The 23,525-nt window shown below is 36.0% G+C and overlaps 1 protein-coding gene across 4 annotated transcripts in view; it reads left to right on the forward strand.

Moving 5' to 3' along the window:
* Window positions 1-7,481: 7,481 nt before the first annotated feature.
* Window positions 7,482-23,525, forward strand: part of LOC149551937 (Prolyl oligopeptidase family protein) — a 191,798-nt gene continuing 175,754 nt past the window's right edge. For 3 of the 4 annotated variants that reach the window (XM_089787433.1, XM_089787435.1, XM_089787434.1), the window contains exon 1: window positions 7,482-7,928. In XM_089787433.1, coding sequence (XP_089643559.1) covers window positions 7,558-7,928 — 371 coding nt within the window. In that variant the 5' untranslated portion in view covers window positions 7,482-7,557. The remainder of the gene's footprint in view (window positions 7,929-23,525) is intronic. The other variant, XM_089787436.1, reaches the window with a different exon arrangement.

Consider the following 23,525-nt stretch of genomic DNA (forward strand, 5'->3'; position numbering starts at 1 on the left):
GATATTTGATTGAAAAAGACAATTAATTAGAAAGATTGTTGAAGAAGACTATGTGTTTCAATCATTATTTTGTCACTGATGTCAAACCTGGTATTTGTTGGTAAGACAATAACTTGTATGTTTCAAGTACTATCACTTAGTTGACTGATGAGGAGGATTTGATCAAAAAGATGTAACAAAAGTACCCAGAGGAAATGTTGAGTTATGATTATGAATGAAGTACAAGGATCAATTAAGATAGTGACAACATAATATATTGATGATCTACTTGAGGTTACAAAATGGCTGGCTACACTTAGAAAGTTCAAAAGAGTAAGTTAAACAAAGTTCATTTTCCAAGCTTGACCAAGTGAATAGTAGGTGTCGAGTAGAGTTAGTTCAAGTTGAGCAAAAAGTCAGTTGGAGTTGAGTGAAAACAAATTCTAGTGGATGTCGAGTAAGATAGTAGATGCCGAGTAATTTTTAGTTGATGTCGAGTGATGCCGAGTGATTTTATAGTTGATGCCAAGTGACACAGTATGTGTCGAGCATCAGAGGATTGATAATGTCGAGCTACTGCATTATGACAAAGATCAAAGATTTGCCAAATAAAAGTTGACAAGTTTGTTTTCTTGGAACTTATGAATCAAGAGGAAGATAAGATTGATGAGCTGGTGGCAGAATCTTATGTAAACCATTTTGGAGGTGAATTCAAAAGGATTCTAAGAGAAGTTTCTAGAGAAGACAAGATATGGGGTAGATACATTGTATCCTACCTAATCCATCTAAAATCCTAATCTGGATGATGGATAATGAGCGGGAAAATGTTCTAATTTCTTGTATATAGGAATGTCTGGTCATGAGGCAAAAGAGTTAGAGAGTTTGAGGTGAGAATCTGATAAGGAGAAGGAGAAAGGGGTTTTTCTTCATCAAGTGACCCAAGAGAAGAGTCTGCAATGGCATACTGAGCCAGACGGCTTAAGAAGGTGAATGCTTGAAGGGTGAAGAAGTTGTCAGAGCTACAAATAATGGAAGCCAAGCAAAGTTGAGAACTAAATAGTGATCTGTAATCTGCAAGTGAGATTGTAAGTTGTATCAGATCAAAGCTCTACTATTACTTTCTAACAATTATATCAATCTAGGGTAAATTTTTTGGAGTAAGGTTGACTTAAGAATCATTGGAAAATCCTTTAATAGGGTGGCATTCCAAGTGAATGGCCTAAAGTCCTCTTACAAGGCTCACTTTTAATAGGGTAACTGAAATCCCTTAATTGGGTCACATTTAACAGTATGTATTGTAACCTTTGATAGGGTTGGCCTTTAACAGAGCATCACTTCAAAAGAGTAAAAAACGAGTAGCATGTTACTAATGGTTTTTTCCCAAATTGGGTTTCCATGTTAAATCATTGTGTCAAATGTGCTGATGGATGTGTTGTGTTTCATGCTTTACATATCTGCAAGTTGATTTGATAGTAACATATAAGTTTTACTCGATACACAATGAATGCATGCATGGGTATGAATATTTTATGGGTTCACTGAATTGTGAAAAGTTTTATTTGTACATTTGGACCTTGAATAACTAATTCACCCCCCCCTCTCAGTTATTCTAAAAGAATTCCAACAAATGTATCTTATAGTTTTCTTTGATCTTAGTCAGGTTAATTATTTGTTGTTCATGCAACCATTCACTTAGGTCAAGTGGAGCATGACTATGAATGATCTAGTATGTGTTGTATGTCTCTCTATTGGGTACACTATTCTACTTTCTAGTTATAATAGATTTTGCATGCAATTACCATGACAACAGACCTCATTTCAGGGTTTAGTATATCGTCGATGGAAATTGATTGTCCTTCCTTCCTTACTCTAGTAACTCTCACAACTTCATCAAGTGAAACCTTGCCTACAATTAGTTTTGTCCCAATGTTGTTGAATCCCGCTACTCTCTGTATGACTTGGTTTGTGATTTTGGAAGGCCTGTCTAGCTACATGTATTCGCCATGTACTTTGCTCAATACAAGTCTCACCCAATCCTCCTAGAAAAATTTAGGGATATACATTTCATGATGCACTGTAGTGTTCAGTAGATGTCTTCGTTCCTTCGTCAGTCTTCCATTATCAAGGAATGTACAAAATACTTGATAATTTTTTTCGTTTCCTAATTCTGAGATTTTTCCCTTTAAATACACACTCACATCTTTAGTGAGTAACATGTTTGTAGGTAGTATAGTGTTGCATTCTAGTTCAGTATGTCTCCCTTTAGTGTGGTAACCACATAATGAGGCTTATGCTAACCAAATTGATCTTGTGAATACTTTGTGCCATGATGCCTTTTGTGATCTGTGTAACTGATTGCTTCTCTTTAATCTATACATCTTTATGTTAGAAAATATCTTCTTGGGTAGAATAGTGCACAAATGCTCAACTAGGTTTTTTATTGAATTTTGCTTGGTTCAATTGGAGTTTGCAAAGTGGTTTATGATACCTTGTTAATCTATTTATAACCTTCAATAAGCAATGGTTAGTTTAATGTTAATTTGCAATGGTAAACAAAACACTTACCTACTTCTTAACCTGCATTTAATGCAAATGACCCATACAAAAATAATCATAATCTTTACACACTACTGTCTTGTCAAAGGTTCCTTTTTCTTCACCATTTATCTTATTGTGCCGCCAATGTATTCTTTACTGATTTTGAATAGGGGGCCAGTGTCTGATTGTTTACTTTAGTGTAGAACCCATTTAAAGCTTAGATTGGCCAACCTTCTTTGTCCATACTTTTTAAAAGTCCTTTATGACTTCTTCTATGTCTAGGATCTTGCCCTTTCCTCTGTTATCTAGGTTTTGTACTTTGAATCCTTTTCTTGATCTATAATTTCTAGCAATATGACCTATCTTTCCATAGTAGTTACAAGTTATGCTTTTTCCTCTCCATGGTCCTGAATTATTTCTTTGACCAATTCTCAGTTATAGTACTTTGTAGTATGTCTTTTATTTGATGTAGCAAACTTGTTCTTCTAGTCAGACTAAACGTTTTCTGAGAATGGAGGATGGACCTTTCTTTAGATATGTAGACATTGACCTTGTGTCTATACTTGTTACATAAGTAACAATACCCCTCAAATCTTTTCTTAATAGGATGAGATTTTCATTCTTGAGGAGAGTGACAATACAAGTGGCATGTATTGTAGTACTCGTTAAAGATATTATGTGTTGGGGGTGCAACCTTTCTATGCCAACATACATTGGAAGTGTGGCCTATTTTACTACAACAATGATAGGTTGGTTTCTTAAGCTTCTTACCTTTAGAAAATGTTTTCCTTTGTCTTTATTGGATTTGTTCCTTGCTTCCAGATGAATTGCCTCTTTTAGTCTTGTTGTTAGCTCCATAACCAAGACCATTCATTCTTTTGGTATTCCTTTGAGCCTTGAGTTCCTTGTCTATCTTCTTAGAGTTGTCATTGAACTTTTCAACTTTTCATTCCTCTCATTAGTGCTTCTTAGTTCCTCAGTCTCTTTTGAATCTGCTCGTCCTTTTGTCTCACATTCTCTTCAGTCATTCTCTTAGCTTCCAGTGCTTCTCTTAGTTCTTGTGCTAGGTTACTTTTCTCATTCCGCACTTGGCTTAGCTTTTTTGATGTATATTCCAGATCCTTCTACAACTATGAGAAAAATTTGTTCAACTTCTCATTGTTAGTCACGAGGTTAGAGATCGTCCCCTTGAATCTGTCTATTTCAATGTTCTCTTGCATCCACTCAATGATTTCGTGGCTCTCATTGAGTTTATTCATGAGTTTCTTTCTCTTTGACAATGATTCTCTTAGCTTTTCTTTCAGACCTTCAATAGTGTTAAGAGCTTCTTCATAATGCTTCTTGTACTTCATTACTGCTACTTGATCTTCCCTCAAGTTGTTAGGCTTGATGTTGATAGGGTTCAAGCTCTTATACCAATTGTTGCTCCACATAAGTAATGAGAGGGAGGGGTGAATCACTACCAACTTTCAAATTGGTTAACTTCTTGATCATTCCAGATAAACTAAATAACACCCGCTTAACTAACAACACAACAATAAGTGCAGTAAAATAAAAACATGTGAACTCACACACAAAAACACTCATCAATAGACACACAAATTTGTGTGTGGAAACCCTTTATGAGAGGATGAAAACCATGGTGGGGATAATGTAACCACTAGCCTTTTGCTACAAATAAAATGTTGCTTAATTAAGAGCTATTATTGTTCCTTTTGAGAACACATCCAATTAGGAATATTTGCAACCTGTTAGGATTACAATCAACCAGTTAAGGCTACCTTGTTAAAGGGTTTTAAAACTCCTTTAGAGAGGCACATGATTATAGGATTTATAATATGCTCACCACTAAAGCATGCCCAGTTAAGAGCTTAGAAAATGATTATAATGATTAGATTTAGCAATCAAAATATTGACCTAAAATAAGTGACACATCTTGCTTGATAGATGTCTAATGTATATCCATAAGACATCTTAATTTTCTCTTGTCTTGTAAACACCTTTGCGATGTCTTCTACATAATCTCATTCCTTCTCTACATTGCCCTTTTTGTAGTGCACCAAATTACATTGGCTTGTTGTTTACCTTTTCTCTTACATACACTCAACTCTATACATGATGAAGCTTTCGAACATTATATCTTCTTGCTTCTTTGGGTGTCAAAACCCTAAAATTAAATTTCACTCAAAGTAGTGAATTCAAAATTTGAATTGTGCTATTGAGTGGTTCATGAATAGCCCATGACGCTTATGTCATACGGTCTAGATTGGTAGCCCTGCTAGTCTATACTAGGTATAGCCTCAACTACTCTATCCTTTCTTCTTTCTACTATTTCATCATAATGCTAATCCTATTGCGATGTAGACCATATCCGCTCTTGCCTTGTCATAATGATGACTTGTTATGCTAATTGTAACTGCCTTGCCTTATTTTCATCTCCATGTAGATTGGTGTTGATGTCTACTGGTAGCTATGAGATGGCATACTTCACTTGAGTGGTTTCCAATCAATGACAACACTTTGGTGTGTAGGATACTTACAATACCGACTGTCTTTCATAATGCCAATGAGACCTATAGGGTCAACATATTACTATTAGTTTTAATATTTTGTGTAATTCGATAATATTTGATAATTTTTTTTTGTTACAATAATTTGGTTGTATATTAGGCTTGTACCTTTGGTGAAATGGTGGAGCTTATTGCCTATAGTACCTACAACCAAGGTTCAAGTCTCCACATGGTTGCTCTCTACTGTGGCTCTTAATTGAGAGTTTCCTTTGAGCCTTAGTGAAATAGCGGGGCTTCTTTCCCATAGTGCTTACAACCAAGGGTTAAAGAACATTATTGGCTTCGGTAGATATTACCCCAAATTCTAAGGCAAGAGCCTACAACACAACGGTAAATTGTGAGCCTCCTGTGTGGGAGGTCTTTGGTTTGAATCTACTCAAGATCTATACTTAATAATAATAATTAATCACAACACATAATAATAATAGTGAATCTTGGCTTCGACTTCTTACCAATAAAAAAAAAACAATTTACTTGCATATTTGTCTAATTTGCTAATATATTTATCTAATTCATAAGTATCCTAAATTTATTAGATTTAATATTCAATGCAATTCACCAATATTTTGCTTTTTTATTATATGCACCGAGGAAAAATCAATAGTAGTTTTCTCTTGTTGTTCCATGCACTTGGAAAAATCTGCCAAAATACCAACAATGGGGACTAGTAAATAAAAAAACCATGGTTGAAATTGCCAATCATTTCTCACATTTATTTGACTTTCTGGTGAAATCGCCAGCAATTTTGCACTAATTTTGACCGATTGTCAATGATTCTCAAATACGTATATTTTTCTTCATATGGGAATTAAAACAACTTCTACTATAAGTATATACAATTTCTATGGGCATTAGAAAAACTTCCAAGTTGATGCTACTATTCTCGAGTAGGGCCGTTCTTAAAGTTATCGCTTGAGGTAATCCAAATTTAATATTAAAAAAAGGTGATGAGAGGGTGGTGAGCTGGCTAGACGATGTTAGTTGACCTAGGGTGGCAGGTGTAGTTAATGCAACTATCTTTTTATAATTTTAGTGTGTATTAACTCAAAGTGACAATGACAACTTTTTAGAAGAGCAATGCAAAGCATAGATGAAATGTGTTGTCATTGCATGGAGATAGAAGATGGATAAACATCTCACAATTAATCCAAGTTTTTATATCATAGGTGATATTAATCAGTATTGGAATGGTTTTATAGGCAGGTTTTAGTTAGCAACTTTGAGTGCTAAGTAAAGTGAAGGAATTTCTTAAAAATGGAGGAAAACTTCTCTATTACTACTCAGCTACAACAAAAAGTCTTCCTTAGACTGGTGAAGAAGAAACCATTAAGGGGTGTGTTAAAGATTAAGAAAAAAAAGATGGTCAAAGTTGTGATTGATGTTTAAGGTAGGAAATTTCAAGAACATAAATGAGCTTGGAGACAACACTGACACTATGAAATGGGTTGTCACCTCTTTGATCGATAATGAAAATTTAATGGGTTTGAGATCCATTATGCAAAAGATTAAAATCCTTGTTTTGTAATTTAAAAGAGATATATGGGGTCTGATAGTTTTTTAATTTGTCCGGGTCTAAAGAAATTCTCATGAAAATATTTTGACAGAGGAACCAATATTACTCCATTTTGTAATATGATGTAATCTATATAATCCTTTATATTAATAATTTGTATATATAGATTACTGTAAAAAGCAACATTTTTGTTTACAAAAATTTATATTCATTTTTAAAACATTATATATGATTCAAACAATTGCTACCAAATCTAACTACAGATATAATGATATAATTGTGGATAACCCTTAATAACCCTATACTTACATCGCTATTTAAATTACAATTGACTATTTTAAAAGTTTTTAAATTAGAAAAATTATCAATTTAATTGATTGACTTTTATTTCAAGAATCCACTGCACACAAATATACATATTATTATTATTATTAATGAATATAATGTCATCATCCTCATTGGTCCCCATGGATCAAAATGTACAATATTTCTTTATGTTAAATTCGAGTAGATTTGAATGCAAGACCTCCCACTCGAAAGACTCACAAGTTACCTTGTGTTGTATGCCTAAAATAGTACAATATTTATTATAATCTTACATTTAATATAATTTTATGATATTGTATTTTTGAGATTTTAAATGTTAAAAATATTATAATAGAATAATATATTTAAATATCTTGAATTAGTAAAAAAAATAAAATACAAATTACAATTTTAAAAGACATATTATCTAAATATTATAATACAATGTATTAATAAAATTAATATATATAATCTATTTAAACTATACATAATATATTAATAAAATAATAATTTGATATTATAAGATTTTTAAAATAATTTTCCAACTATTTATAAAAAATTAAGAACGAGCAATATACTCAGCGTGCGCACTTGTTTGGGATTTCAGGAATCAGTAGCAAATCACATCACAAGGCCACCCTCTGAATTAAAATGCAAACGACTGGCATGAGAAAACTCCAGTATTTGGCAATCAAATTTCCACTCCATTCGTTTTCATTGTTTTACCTTTTGAGGAGCTCTTCAAGTTCATCACAATACAGGGGATTATTCAATGAACTGAAGCCTCCAATTCCAAGGAAGAAACCTGTTGCAGTTTCTGCCCACGGGATAACATGGCACGATCCTTACCAATGGATGTCCAATGCCCAAGATCCTGCAGTTTCTCACCATCTCGAACAAGAAAATCACTACACCGAAGCTTTCATGAAAGATACAGCTCAGTTACAACGACAGTTGGAAGTCGAGATGCTATCCAGAATGCCCCCTGAGTTTTCTACTCCCCCAGAGCGTTGGGGTCAATGGTAGGTTCAACCTTTTTATCATGATATTATATATTATTCTTACCATTTAAAAATCTCTTGCAGAAGTTTATATTTATGCAATGCCTAGGGAAAAGTTTGAGCATTTATTTTTATTCGTGTAATTCACATTTCAGAGTTCCGCCCAACAGCCGGACTTAGGCGTTTCCCATAAAAAAGAATGAAGAAAACATTATTGTTATATTAAGAAAAGTGTTTTGCTCCTCCAAATTTTGAGCTGATGTCCAACCTTCCATTACATAGTGCCTCGATTCAACGTGTCATCGAGAAACCATTCCTAGTAATACAGAGGTGGGACTACTGGGTTTTTACCAGAGTGCTGGAGTAATTCTTTTCCCCGCACATGGTGTAATCTCGAGTTTACACAAGGTGTTGCCTTATCTGGCCGAGAATTTCTTCCGATTTGTGCTTCGAACTCAGGTTTTGTTGCACGGGTCCGGGTCATGTTAAGCTTCAGAAGCTCAAAACCATAGAAAAATCCTCTTTAAGATCTTACCGAAACACTGAAGCATACATCGTCCATTAAAAATTGGATGCGCACACATATCTTTACATTTGTATGTTTATATATATGCTCACATATCATTCTTAAGTCATGTAGTATTAGATTAAAAATACATGCGCAGAGATATATTTGTTGATTGCTTGTATGCATGTATACCCATGCATATATGTTTGCCTATATGCAAATACATATTTATGTTCATAGTTGCCTAACTCGGTGAGTGCTCACCATTTTTTTAATCTTGTTTAGTTCCTTCAGTTGACTTGCCAGGAAGATACATTGTGCTTCTGTTCAGTACTTGCAGTTTTTTTGAGACATCATTGTTTTAATCTTGTTCAGTTGCTTGAGTTAACTCGCCAGTAAAATACATTGAGTTTCTGTTCAGTACTTGCAGTTTTTTGGACAAGTACTCACTCGAAAGTCTGCGAGTTTGACAAAACAATTGCCAAATACATAAAAAAACAGGAAACGTGGAAAGAAAAGGGAAACAGTGAAAAGGTAAAAAAATGCTACAATTTTGCCCTATAAATGCATAAACGAACCTTACACTCCCTCACACAACTTCACAATACCGTGGTAAATACCTAATTTCTCCTTAAGTGATAAAATTGTGACAATGGTGTGTAACATGAAGTTTTGTGTGGTTTCAAAGGCCTTAATTGGGTTTGGTGTTGGGTGTGCTGCCCCTTGATCCCATTAGGGGCACTGTTCCCATACCATCACAAGCAGCACCACTCCTCAACCCTGTTAGGGACGTCGCACCTGAATCTCCTTGAGAGGCATTGCCCCTTGGCCCGTCAGGGAGGCTGCCTCTGAATTCCCATGAGAGATGCTGCTCCTCAACCCTTTTGGGGTCTCCACTCCTAGGTCCCCACTAGTTGTTGAGACCTCTCCTAATATAAGAAATTTGATTTGAATGATGGGATTTGGTAGCAGAGACCCGATTTGACAACTTAGACAATTATATTTATTACTATCATAATATTATTCATCAATGATGAAGTACCATACTATCAATATCAAAGATTCAAATGCTGTTATTATTATAAAATACAACACAACCCTCAGCTTTGCACAAGGAAGGTTGACAACAAATTGGAGGAGGTTATTGATTGATTGAGTTAGAAACACAAAGATAGCTTTAAGTGTCAAGCAAGAAGTTGCAACGGAGTGCAAATATTAGAACTCCTCCCCAAGTTTTCACTAGAATGGGGAAGAGGAAGATGTAAAATTTGTTATACTCAATTATGAATTATGATGACGATTTTCAAAAGAAATCATCATAAATTCTTAATAGTTGCCAGCTAACTATTGTATTAAAATTCCATATAATGATACGATATTGTATTCAATTTTATATTCAAATGAATCAAATTTACTAGAAAACACTTTTGTATTATTAACTAGATATATTTTCTCATATAATTTTGCAAAAAAAGGAAAAGTTATTTTATGGATTTTTTTGGCAAATTCTAAAGTTGCAGATTTTTGCTTAGTTTTCCTTAAGCCTTTGCCACCATGACTTTCCATGGAGAACAAATCCTTGCTCAATGTTCATGTGTAATAACTCCTGCTGGTTATAGCTCAAGCAAACTCCAACTCAAAACTAAACTAGGTTTGACATTTTGTCAAACACTCGGCAAACAATCTCTAATGATAAGTCTTCCTTGGAATTGAATTTATTTCTTTGCATTTTAAACCCATAGACTAAATCTCAGAATACTGGAATTAATTTAGAAGTGTTAACTTTTGTAAAATAACACAACTCTCTATCAGAAGTTCCAAAATTTTATTTGCCAATAGAAAATAACAGAATATGGTGATGTTTGCACAAAACTAAATTCAATTCCCAATAACAAAGGAACCTGATTTTTGTTTGTCATACACAATGTTGCTATTCCAGCTGATCCTCCCATATGCCAGTCATGAGAATAATCAAATCAACACAAATGTCAACTGCAGGTCATCACAATTACAACTTCCACCCTTGTTTGATTGAAAGCCGACCCCAAACAATGAATATGCAAACTCTAATATGGTGATTGCAGGGTATATAGACCAACTGCGGGCCAAGAAAGAAAAATGCAGGACCAGAAAATGTTATCGTAGGCCACCAAAGTGATGGTAATTTCAACCTGCAAATCCGCAGGCACAAATATATTGGCGTCCAGACTTCTCTCTAAAACTGACAGCCTCTAGACTCCACGTGGCTTCCAATGTGATCACTGAATTCTTAATTGCACAAATTGCACCTCAGCATAATTTGCACACACCAAAGTCAGAATTCTGAGAATTATAACTCCAATCTCTCAGTCATAGATAATCATAGTAAGAAGATTTAACTAGTGAAACCACTATACCTCGGTAGTGATTTCTCTTCATAAACTTAGAAACCTTTATACTTCAGCAAGGTCACACAATTCAGAATTGTCACAAAGACAACAAAGCAAAGAGATAAACAAATAATCAGATGCCTTTCTCATCAAATGACCTCATATTTATAATCTCCAAATGGCACAAGTTTCCCAAATGAACTTTACCTTAAAAAGCATCCTGCACGCAACATTAAAATATAATAAAGTGCTATTATAATATAATTTATTAATTGCTTCTGGCTCCAAAATGACCTTTTCCACCATAACATAATATTCTGACACACACGGCCATTGTTTCTTGTGCCCATGATTTAAAACTTTTCATCTTGGTTCCAACGAGCTATGATATTGAGGCGACCAACATACAACACCAACAAAAATAACAACCTCAGCATATTTAGATGACTAATAGTAATAATTCGCTTGTCTTGCGAAAACAACCGAAGAAACATCAGAATTGAAATCTGACAACACTAAAGCGATCCTGATGAAGAAGATGATGAATGAACTTGATGGGGTGACTTACTATAAACAGACGCTCCCTCCAAGATTCTTGGATCCCAAAATCAAAACTAAGAGCATCACTCAACTCCTCTAACTCAACTGAGCTCATCGAGATCAATAGTTTGATTTACTATGAAGTTCCATAGTTACACCGCCCTGGGAGACGTGGGGATAGGTTTCCGGGACGGGAGGACAAAGGGACCTTAATTTGAGGATGGTGGGGTGGCGACGGAACAGGGGGACAAGTTTTCGGGACGGGAGGATAGAGGTGCCTTAATTTGAGGACAGTGGGGGGACGATGGTGGGGGACAAGAGAGGGGGTATATATATGCATATGGTACTTAAAATGCTAGTTATGAAAATATGTATTGCAATATAAGATATAAAGATGTAAAAGAGTAAATACTTGAACATTGCATTGAATTGGAACATCGAATATTTAACATAAATAGTTGAATCTGCAAATAGTCAACATTGGGATGTCCCCCATCCTCGGTGGAGGTGGCGGAATCTGGTGCTGGTGCTGGTGACGGGGGGACGGAGTCCCCAAGTCCTTAGTGCGTTGAAGTCTTTGGGATGTGGGGCAAAAAGGGGCAGGGTGGGGAGGGAAGTCCCTTGGCCGGGGGGGGGGGGGGGGCGAAGTCTCTCAAATAGAGCCAAAATACACTACAGGTTGTTGGAAAGTCTATAACCCCACAACTAAGACCCTCAAATCTCAATGTCAACTCACGAGGGTCACGATGGTGAATTGACCAAGCCAACTACAGGAACTTGCTAAAAATGGGGACATTGCACTACCGTATTAAGACTCCGCATGATGATACAATTTTGTATTCAATTTTATATTCAAATGAATCAAATTTACTACAAAACACTTTCATATTAACTGGATATATTTTGTCATATAATTTTGCAAAAAAAGGAAAAGTGTTTTTATGGACTTTTTTAGCAATTTCTTAAGTTGTAGAGTTTTGCTTAGTTTTTCTTAAGTCTTTGCCACCATGACTTTCCATGGATAACAAATCCTTTCTCGATGTCTATGTGTAATAATATACAAAATGTTAGACAACTTAACCAATTCTCAAGAATGATAGGACACAAGCTGCAATGACATATGGAGATAATCCCCATTCCTCATTTGAACCGTTAAATAGTTTGGCTGATCATATTTACATTTTTTCTTGATGGATACTGTGATTATAACTTGAGATGTCTGATATTGCATGGTATTAACATTAATCAAGCTGTCTCATTGCCTGTTATTCACTCCTCACACACGACTTCTTGATGAGCACATGGAAATGATTATGGCACAATTACCTCAGGGATTTCGTTATGAGGAGAAAGAGAACTTTTTAAAAATTGATATTTGATTACCAAAATAAAGTAGTCTGGATACAATTAATATGTGACTGCAAAAAATCACTTCAAGAGCCCCACCGGGCTATTTATTGAAATTTAACAAAAGTTATATCCTGGAGTGCATCAAGTTACATAAACCAAAGAATTAAATACTAGTTTTGACTTGGTTTGCTAACTGTTATCATTATCAACATTTTCATCATTATTTTGCTTCTTGTTGCTTGAACTTTGCTTGCCTTGAATGGATGAACATGAGGGATATCCTTAAGAGAAGATATATGTTCTCAATCATTATTATCAAAGTTTTAACAGGTAATCTCTGGTCTGTAACAAAACCATCTCTTTGAACTCGTATTGATGTTACTATAATAATATCTCCAAATATCTTGTTTATTATTATTTTAATGGTCAATTTTGTAAGTCTTGTAAATATTAGAATGTTTTTAATACTGTTTTTATTCTTTCGTAATTAGAATGTTTAACAATGATTGTTTCATAATTGAAACATCATCTTTGTAAACTATAAATGATCGTGTTGCTCATTTTTTAATCTTTCAATAGTTACAGTTCTATCAGTTCGTAAATGTATATATTTGGTAAATCCTCCATAGCAATGCATGCAAATAGAATTTATTAAATTGACTGTTGATCTTATTTGTCACTTCAGTATTGTCACTATCCATCTCATGGTGATTTTATATATAAATGCCAAGTTACTGATTTTGATTCTGATGCTGACATGGATGTGGGATTTTGATGTGCGGATGGGCATTTTTTTTGATTTTGGATGTGTATATATATATTCTTTTTAAATACATACATACATACATACATACATACATACATATATAATACACACACACACACACACACACACACACACACACACACACACACACACACACATTATAATCTATTTATGCAAAGAAATGCAATAAACATACCAAAGTAAACCATTCCATAGCATGATACTTCACCATTGATAGTTCAATTATACACTTAAACACAAATTGACAAACATACAAATTGAAATAACTAATTAGTAAATTACTCAAGTTCAAGATTCCAATGCAATTTGAATTACAAAATCAAAACTTAGTTCATAATTATATCTTTGCCTCCTTTGCACAATCCTATTCCTTTACCACTAGGGCTCGTAAAATAACGTAAAATAAGCTTTGACTCGAGACTATGAATTGTTGAATGGTTTACTATGGCATAGATTACATTTCCAAATGTATGACCCACCTCTTGAAACCTGTGATAATCTTGTGGTATGTCTCCATAATAGAGATGCTACATCAATTTTGAAGTTATCACTTTGTTCACCTTGCCTTGCCATTGAACTTTGACTATTGGTAGTGACCATTCTTGTACAATACAACCTATGAAGCTAATAAGAAAGTCAAAAAATTAAATTAGAAATAAACAATGAACATCAAGCATACAAGTGCAAAAATATGATACAAAAATATTAAAGAAGATAGCTGAACTTGTTTCTTCGTTTCATTAAAAAAAATCTGGAAAAAAACATGTAAAAATTCTTCCAAAACTTGAAAAATTCATCATCATTTCAAAAAACATGTGTAAAGAACTTATGAATGAGACCAAATACTTATCTAAAATGCTTAGAAATCATTTGTAGAAGCTATCTGACACCTTACGAATGTTCCTCTTCAAAAATAATGAGCTTGCTTTCAAAATGCTAAAATGGCTACCGGAAAAGGCATTGGCGCGGTATTGATTCAAGATAGACACCCCATAGCGTACGAGAGTAGGAAGCTTACAGAGATAGAATGCCTATATTCCATCTACAACAAAGAGATGTTGGCCATCGTACATGCACTAACCAAGTTCCGACAGTATCTGGTAGGTGCCAAGTTTGTCGTTCGTACGGATCATAACAGTTTGAGATATTTTCTGGAGCAATGGGACTTGAACGAGAGGCAACAAAAATGGGTAAGCAAAGTTCAGGCTTTTAATTTTGACATTGAATATGTGAAAGGGAAGAACAATGTGGTTGCAGATGCTTTGTCCAGGAAATTCATCATCTGCTCGCTAAACCAAATTTCAGCTAACTGGAAGGCACATCTGTTGGTAGAATACTCCAAAAACACATTTTCCTGTGAGCTAATGGATGGCAACACCCACGATGATCGATACAGAGTGGTGGATGACATCATCTACTATAAGAATTGAATATTTTTGGTGCTGGAATCCAAATTGAAGCAGAAAATCTTGAAGGAAGTACATGACTCACCCTTGGCAGGACACCCGGGTTTCCTCAAAACTTATAGAAGTCTTCAGGAGAGGTTTTCATGAAAAGAACTAAAAAGGGACGTATTGCAGTATGTAAGAGAGTGTGCGGTCTGCCAACAGAACAAATCCGAACGTACTCTACCTGCTGGGTTACTGTAACCTCTGCCAATTCTAGAACATAGGTGGGAAAGTATCTTGATGGATTTCATAACAAGGCTTCCCAAGGTAAACGGAAAGGATTGTATTTTCGTGGTGGTTGACAGATTGACAAAGTACGCACATTTCTTCGCCATCCCCTCAGATTTTTAGGCCGCACAAGTTGCCGATCTATTTTTTAGAGAAGTTTTTCGTCTGCACGGGTTACCCCGAAACATTGTCAGTGATCTGGATGGATTATTCATTAGTATCTTCTGGACATAACTGTTTTAGATGGCAGGGACAAAATTGTCGCCAAGTACTAGTTACCACTTGCAAACAGATAGACAAATGGAGATTGTGAACAAGTGGCTCGAAGGTTACCTTCGGAATTACGTTTCGGCACAACAGTGAGCATGGGTCAAATGGATACATCTAGAGGAATATTGCTACAATACCACGTATCACATGTCAATCAGAATGGCATCATTCAAAGCTTTGTACAGGTATTAACCCCTTTCTTTCATTGACACAGTTTTGGGTGACAGCCGCACACCAAGGACGAGAGATTGGCTTCAGGAGGGACAAAACATACTGAGATGCTTGAAGGAAAACTTACACCCGGCACAAAATTGACAGAAGATGTACACTGACAGACACAAATTGGAGAGGAGTTTTGAAGTAGGGGACTTGGTTTATCTCAGGCTCCAGCCATATCGACGATCTTCATTGAAGGAAAAAGGAAAAGAAAAATTGAAGCCATGGTTTTATGGCCCCTATCACATAGTCTGTCGCATTGATGAAGTCGCTTACGAGCTGGAACATCCAGAGGGTAGCTGTATTCATAATGTCTTTCATGTTTCATGCTTGAAGAAGGCCGTGGGGTAGAACGTCACGGTAGCCATAGACCTTCCACCATTCAATGAAGAAGGAAAGCTCATCCTGGAACCAACCGAGATCATCGAAGTACGTGAGAAGACTTTGCAGAACCGCACAATGAAGGAATATTTGGTGTGTTGGAAACACTTGGCATTGGATGATGCAACGTGGTAAGGCGAGTACATTCTCTAGCACTCGGTATTGCATTTGCTTGAGGACAAGCAAAATTTAGGATGGGAGGACTGTAATATTCCTGTTATAAAATAAATCAATTATCAAACTATTGTTAATGGGCCGATTGATTTAATATATCTTGGACCCATTTTTTATTTTGTTTCCATAGTTTGTGTTGCTGTTGGCTATCTTTGTACCAAAGTAACAAGAATCGGAATCGGATCGGAATCGGCAAGGCCGAATCAAATCGTGAATCGGCCATGAATCGGAATCGAATCGGCCATGAATCGAAAAATTTAAAAAACCCTTGAATTTTAGTGAGTAACTTATTTCATAAACCCTTTATCGCTGATTCGATTCACCGATTCACAAAAAATCGTTTGGCTTGAATCGAATCGCCAAATCGCGTGAATCGCATGAATCGCCGTGATTCTTGGAACTATGCTTTGTACACCTTTGGAAGGGGTATTTAAGCACGTCTTGTAGGTAGTCTTTGGATATGCTTTTTGGATTATTCTTATGTACTACGAATTCTTGTTGGAGTTCTGATTGTTCGCCATTTTGGAAGTGAAAGATCTTCCCTATTTGGCTTGTGCGATTTCGGTGGGATTCAACCCTCACCTTATTCCGTTGTTGCATGAAATACTTTGCTCGAATTTGGCAAATCGGAGCACCATCCTTTGGCAAATACTATCTTAAGGTTATTTGTGTTTGAATCTCCAATCTTGTTTGGTTTTGTCTGGTAAATCCGGATTTCATAATTTATGGTGCATAGCTGAACTCATCTTCCAACCATACCCCAACGACCGCTCACAAACACTTAATCACTACAAACTCTGCCCTCCATACGATCTCCAAATTCAACCAATCTCACCGTACGACTTCATAACTCCACCGTACGGCTTACACATACCTCCCGTACGACCATCATCCGTACTGCCCACCATACGGCTTACACATACCTCCCGTACGACTTGCATATACTCTTGTACGACCATCATACTCTGCCTACTGTACGTGTACCCCTATTCACCGTACTTCCTTGATACACCGTACGTCCTTGGGAAGTCTGTATAGACAGTCTTACGCTGTCCTACTATACTGCTCCAGTTTTTCAACCGTACACGCTCTTCTTGCACACTATACGGCTCCCATAAGTTGACCAGTCTACCGTACATGCTCCCAAATACTGTGTATCTCACCTTGTCACTATTGCTCAGCTGTAGATACCTAGGCGGGAACATTGCAACATCTTCCTCTAGCATAGGACGCGGTGTCAGGAATGTATCCAATTTACTCACCCAGGCACGTGTTGTAACTTTGCCACTACAATTATAGTTCCCTAATGTAAGCTTATTCGTAGCCTGTCGTAGATCATTATGTTTGTATCTAGGCCCCCTGTCATTCCTGTTCCTGGTCTATTCTCTTTTCTGACTCATAAAATGATCAACGTTAAGGTGATCCTTAACTCGTGGAGGCATTGCATCCCATTCATCATGCATAGCTAGGATGTTGTCAGCAAAGTTTCCTTCACCACCTTCTTCCACCTCCTCTTCCTCCTCAGCGTCAATTCTGACAAAGTAGGGTGTGTGGCTCTCTCAAAGGTGCATGCTGGAGCAATATACCTGTGATGCTCTCCATGTATGCGACCTTCCTGATCTTGATCAATATTCGGCCTCCTCAGAATTGTCAAGTTTTGCACATTGGTGCTAAGTTGCTGAAGGATGTTTGCCACCTGTTCTTGACTGAACACCATTCCCCTCAGTACTTCTCTAGCATCCCTGTCTTCGTCATTAAGACGAGCATCATCATTCCTCTCAGCCATCTTATCAAAATCAAAATCCTCTTCCTATTCGTACAATGGAGGTGCCTGAAAAGGTGCAATGGTATTTCGTTGATTTCTGGGACCCCTGGTGTGGCCACATAGAAATGTTTTTCCCACAAGCTGGCAGGATAACTAGGCTTTGATACCACTGTGATGAGCCTTGTTGGCTCTCAACTCAAACTCTAGTAAACTCTTAAGTCTTATTGTGTTATTTTAGTTTTTTAGAGAAAAGTTCATAGACAGAAAAGAAGGGGTGCAACATATAAAAGCTTATAAACTGAAATATAGAGCAATTTCCTATAGAATGGAAATGCAGAAGATGTTATTTTACTGAAACAATGAGATCATGAATGATAAACATACTAGAATGTTTCCATTTTTTTATTTAAAATAGTAAGCCAGCTCACTGCCAAGAATGCTGAAAACTAACAGTGAAGGATGCCTGACTTCCAGATTTAGGTTCTCCTACCTTGAAACTGGATACAAGTCTCTGAAAATACTAGCCGCCAAGCATGGAAGTCAAAAGGCAACCAAAAGGAAGGCGTTTCAACCAAACCCTTCACATGCCTTTGTAGAATGCACAATTCCCATTGCAAGTCGTACAACCAAGAAGAAGAATGAGTAATAAACTTGTTGGATGCCCCTGATCTGAAGAAGAAGGCGCCACAAGGAAGAAACCCCTTTCTTACTGCAATCAACAGTAAATCTTTATATAATACTCTGTTTGAATCATGTAGAACCTCTGGATGAAGCTCTCAACTGCATTGATTCGATTAATCTTTCACAATCTCAAGAGTGCTCAACACTGAAGAGGTATCGTTCTCCAATGGACAAAAAAAATGCTCAAAACCCTGTCACAGGAGAAGCATAGGAAGAAGCCAAAGGCACGGTCAAAATATTCAAAGATGAATTTCTCATTGCCCAAAATGCCCATATATGCCCAAAAGGCACGACTTCCAAGAAAAATATGCCACTTTTGATATTTAAATTATAATTTAAGTCACTTTCAATAGTTTTTGACTTAAATAAAGTGGGCGCACTTTATTAATTTAAGTGATTAAATATTAAATCACTTTTAGAGAATATTTAAGTGATTTAAAAAGTATAAAGTCAATTTGACTTTATAATAAGATATTAAGTTAATGAATAACTTAAATCACTCAAATAGGCATAACTTCCACAAATCTTCATAGAATCCCGTGTCGTCAGAAGCTATCGACTCTTAAATTGCGAATGCCTGTTGTAAACCAACACAGGGCTTTAAACACGAGAACGATCCAACTCTCCAAAAAGTACCACTGACCCTCTAAACAATCTAGCTAGCCCACAAGGGTCCAATGAAAGGGCTAACACATTGTTCCTGAGAACTGACTAGAGTGGGGACATCACAAATCCTCGAGAGGCGGTTAAGCACATGTTACAAATCTTTCAGTTTATGCTGAACACTGCCTTCACCTAGAGGGGACGGAGGCACCAACCTCCCAACAGTTCTAATTCTAGAGGATATTGGAAAACTTGAATGGGTTAAAGGGCTATTGCAATATGCTTGCACAATCACCAAATTCATCTATAGCCACACAAGGGTTTTTTGTATGATGTGCTCCTTCACAGAGCAAAAGGTGCTAGTTCAACTAGGTGTGAAAATTTTGCAACATACTTGCACTACAAACTCTTGGCTACAAAAATGAATTTGAAACAAATGTTTGTTTCAACAAGTGGATGTAGTTTGGCTTCATAATCATGTAGATGGCCTAATAGTGGTAGGGTAAAATGAACTCTAATAGTTTTTGGGAGGTGGTTGAGCAAGACCATATCCAATAGTATCACTAGGAAGTGACCCATGTTTTGAAGACATCAATTATGAGCAAATGATAAATCAATGGATTGTGCATGAAGACAATGGATTAGAATGACCAAGATTATTAAATGAGTAGTGGATTAGAGAATGTAAAGGATATGATTTAGGAACATAACACTCATATATTGACAAATAGCTCATAATAATATGTAGTCAATCTAAAAAATAATAACCAGCAATTTACAATCAAATGGTGACAAGACTCATATAAGATTGATGATCATCCAAACAGAAATGAATATTCCGATCAAACAAAGGAAGACAATGTAAGCTGTCCATTATGATCAGAATTAACAACTTGTGGAGTGATTCATTTAGTTGCTACATTTCAGCTAGCAGACATCAATTGCAGACTTTGGAAAGATCAATGGTTGTTCAATCAACAATTGAATTAATAGTACCGACAATTCTTCTTTATTCCACTAGAGACCATGGAATAACTGGGGGGAGAGACATAAGACTATCGTTTCTTATTAATCTGCTATCCTAATTGGGGAAATGATCACATATAAAGAGTTGGCAAGAAAGATCATCCAATAAATATTGAATCAGACAAGAGAAGCATTGAAGATTTTCTTTAAAAGTATTGTGATTAATAGTACCCAAAAATTGGGATTGAGGATTTTAAGGATGTCATACTTGAATAAGGTTATCAAAATAAGGATACACTAACCTGGATATCCATCATTATAATACTAATCATCCTTCTGAATAGCCGATTTGTTATGGGATGAGTAACCCGTATTTGATAAAAGAAATGCAATTGGAAACATTGTTAAGTTAGCAATCAATTTAAGCCAATACTTAAGACAAATCTGTCAGAGGATATATCAAAGGGGTGCAATATACAGTATTTGACTAATGGTTATACTCTAAAGGATACGATTAAAGATAGTTAAGCACCAACATTTAGAGGTGTGCTATTGGTATAATAAATTTATTTGCATATATCGTGAAGAGATACAATTTACTTAACAAACCAATCTCCTCATGTTAAGACTTGACATGCCTCTTAAGGGATGCATCCTTTGGGTTTTGCAAGATATATAATACATATTAGATTTATCATCGAATTCATCAGTTTGGAAACCTTTTCTCTTATCGATATTTGGATCTACTCTTTGAGCATCTGCCTAATTGGTGAATACCGGTTGCAAGCACATCGAAGAATATTCAAAGACAGCACAATTTATTGCAAGGAAGGATCGTATACATCAGACACACCATATTTTTTGTTGCAAGTTTGTAACTCCACATTTGAGATAGCAACTAGATTGCTATAAGCAATATTACCATATCAGACATTGCATGAATTGAAGAATCATATTTGAGATGGAAATTCTATTGCTACAAGTGTTGTCTTACATATCATTGCATACATTTAAGGATTACATCAGGCATAGCAATATAGCCCCATAAGCACAAGATCATCTTGCATATTTAAGTTGCCATATCTAATATAGCGGAGATCATAGTGATCATTGTAGTAAGTACAAATTCATCTACAAGGTCAATTCAATTAAGTGTACATCTAAGGGTCTAAATCAGATATAGTAGGAGGTATTGATAATTGTCATTTAATATGTCATTGTCTTTACATTATCAATTACATAAATTAATAGTGATATCAGATATGGTAATTCTGTTGGTGTAATTTAATATTCAGTAGTTACACTTTACTTAATTTTACTTAGGATAATGCACTGCATAGTCGTTTGTCATTGAGACAACTAGGAGTTTGCATCTCAAATAAGCACATGGTGTAGGAGAATTCCACTCCAGGTGGTGATAGTTAATATCTCAATTCACCTTTAGTGCTCATATCACATTATGTAATGTCCCCTCTTTAGTACGACATGGCATTGTTCATGGATTTGCCTATTACAGACTCTCGTAGGCAGATGGGATTGATGAGAGAGTCATTTTGGCATTTATTTGGTGATTGGATGGCTCATTATGCTCTTGGAGATATTATTTTATTATCATTTTTTATACGGGGCCTACATGTTATAATTCTAAGTTAAGTTGCATTTTTTTTTTATAAATTTATTTATTATAAAGTGCATTATAATTAGATTTTATAATGGATGTTTCTAGAAGTTCTTAGTAACTTCTTAGAAAAGGATGCTTCTAGAAGTTCTTAGTAACTTCTTAGAAAAGTAAATAAATAGAGGGCTTGGCCTCTCATTTGGACACGGGAATTGATGATTTTACTACTTTTTCTCTATGAGCATTTGTGGCACCATCTAGGTCTGCAAATATTCAACATAATCCTTGAAAACGATACCTCTCAAGAGATTGCATAACTGAGGAAGTGAAAGACCTTCTGAAGGGTTGCTCATTGGATGTGGTAATAAGCCATTTCATGTTGAACTTCATTGGTGTATTCAGTTTTGGACAGAGACTTGATTTAGGGTTTGTGATTTGTGTTAAAAGAGGACTTGTGCTTCCTTTATTCATCGAGAAGATCATTTTGGGAGCAATTTGGAAGGAAATTAGGGCATTTTTGAGGAGTTTTTGATAGGGCCTGTTATGCAATGGAGACACACATTTTTGCTCATAACTACCAATCGGCTGGGAGTCTGATTTTATAATTTTGGGAGGGCATTCTTCTAACCTAGGCACCCCTTTTCTTGGCATTTTTGGCAGCTAAAACCCCAGCATTTATTTTTGTTAGAAGCTGTACAGTTAGTACAGGTATGGCTGTACCTGCTGGTCGTACAGGGACTGGTTTGGGAGCTGTTACGAGCTGCAGCACTGTTTTTTCATCATCAGCATTCGACCACAACATTTTGGCAGTAATCAGGTTCCATTTTGATTGCACTTGATTATGAAAATTGCATATGTTATATTCAGATATAAGGGTCTGAAAATTCAGTCACTGTGTAATAGTCTTTGCACAAATACAATCATTTTGTATTCAGTTAGAACCTATTGTGTGAGACAAGGAAATCCTAATCAGTCCATTCAATAAGGACTTAATAGTTCAAGTGTAAAAAATCTGAAGCTGTAATTGACATCTATATTGAATGCATATATATATTGGTACTGTTATTTGCATCATTGTAATGTGTGGATTTGGCATCAACAATTTCTACAATCAATTATTTACTAACAGCAGTAGAGTTGCATGCATGCCAAGTGTTTGACGAAATTTTCATAGTACATATTCAGTTTCATTCTTCAGCAGTATAGTCCAGATTGTCTACCAAGTGTTTGACAAAATTCCATACTTCAGCATTGGTAAGTCCTAGTGACTTTTTAACAAGGGTCCTTACAGTGGTATTAGAGCGGTTTCTTGCCAGCCTGATAGGGTGTATGCTATCACCATTTGCTACAGTCTACAGGAGCAAAAAAGCTTTGGGAGCCAGCACAGCTGAGCCCATGGCTGATAGATGTTTACAGAGCCCACATAGAACCATTAGAGATGGTGAAGAAGAAGCCAGGGAGTTCTATAGAGGACTGCAGAGGGAACAGGTACAGGCAATGAGGGAGGCAATAAGGGAGGAAAATGCATTGAGTCGACAGATGTTACAGACAATGATAGATCGTTTGACTCCACAGGATAGAAGATACCAGGGGAATGAGGAGAATAGGAGTGTGGCAGGTTCACAGGGTGCATAGAGGACCCAGTCATGGACGACAGATAGGCCTACACGCCCTACCTTCCTTAGGGAAGAGGCACCAGAGTTAGTGGATGCTA

The sequence above is a fragment of the Cupressus sempervirens genome, chromosome 6, assembly GCF_028749045.1.
Source record: "Cupressus sempervirens isolate cs-2001-9-10 chromosome 6, ASM2874904v1, whole genome shotgun sequence".
NCBI classification, from domain to species: Eukaryota; Viridiplantae; Streptophyta; class Pinopsida; order Cupressales; family Cupressaceae; genus Cupressus; species Cupressus sempervirens.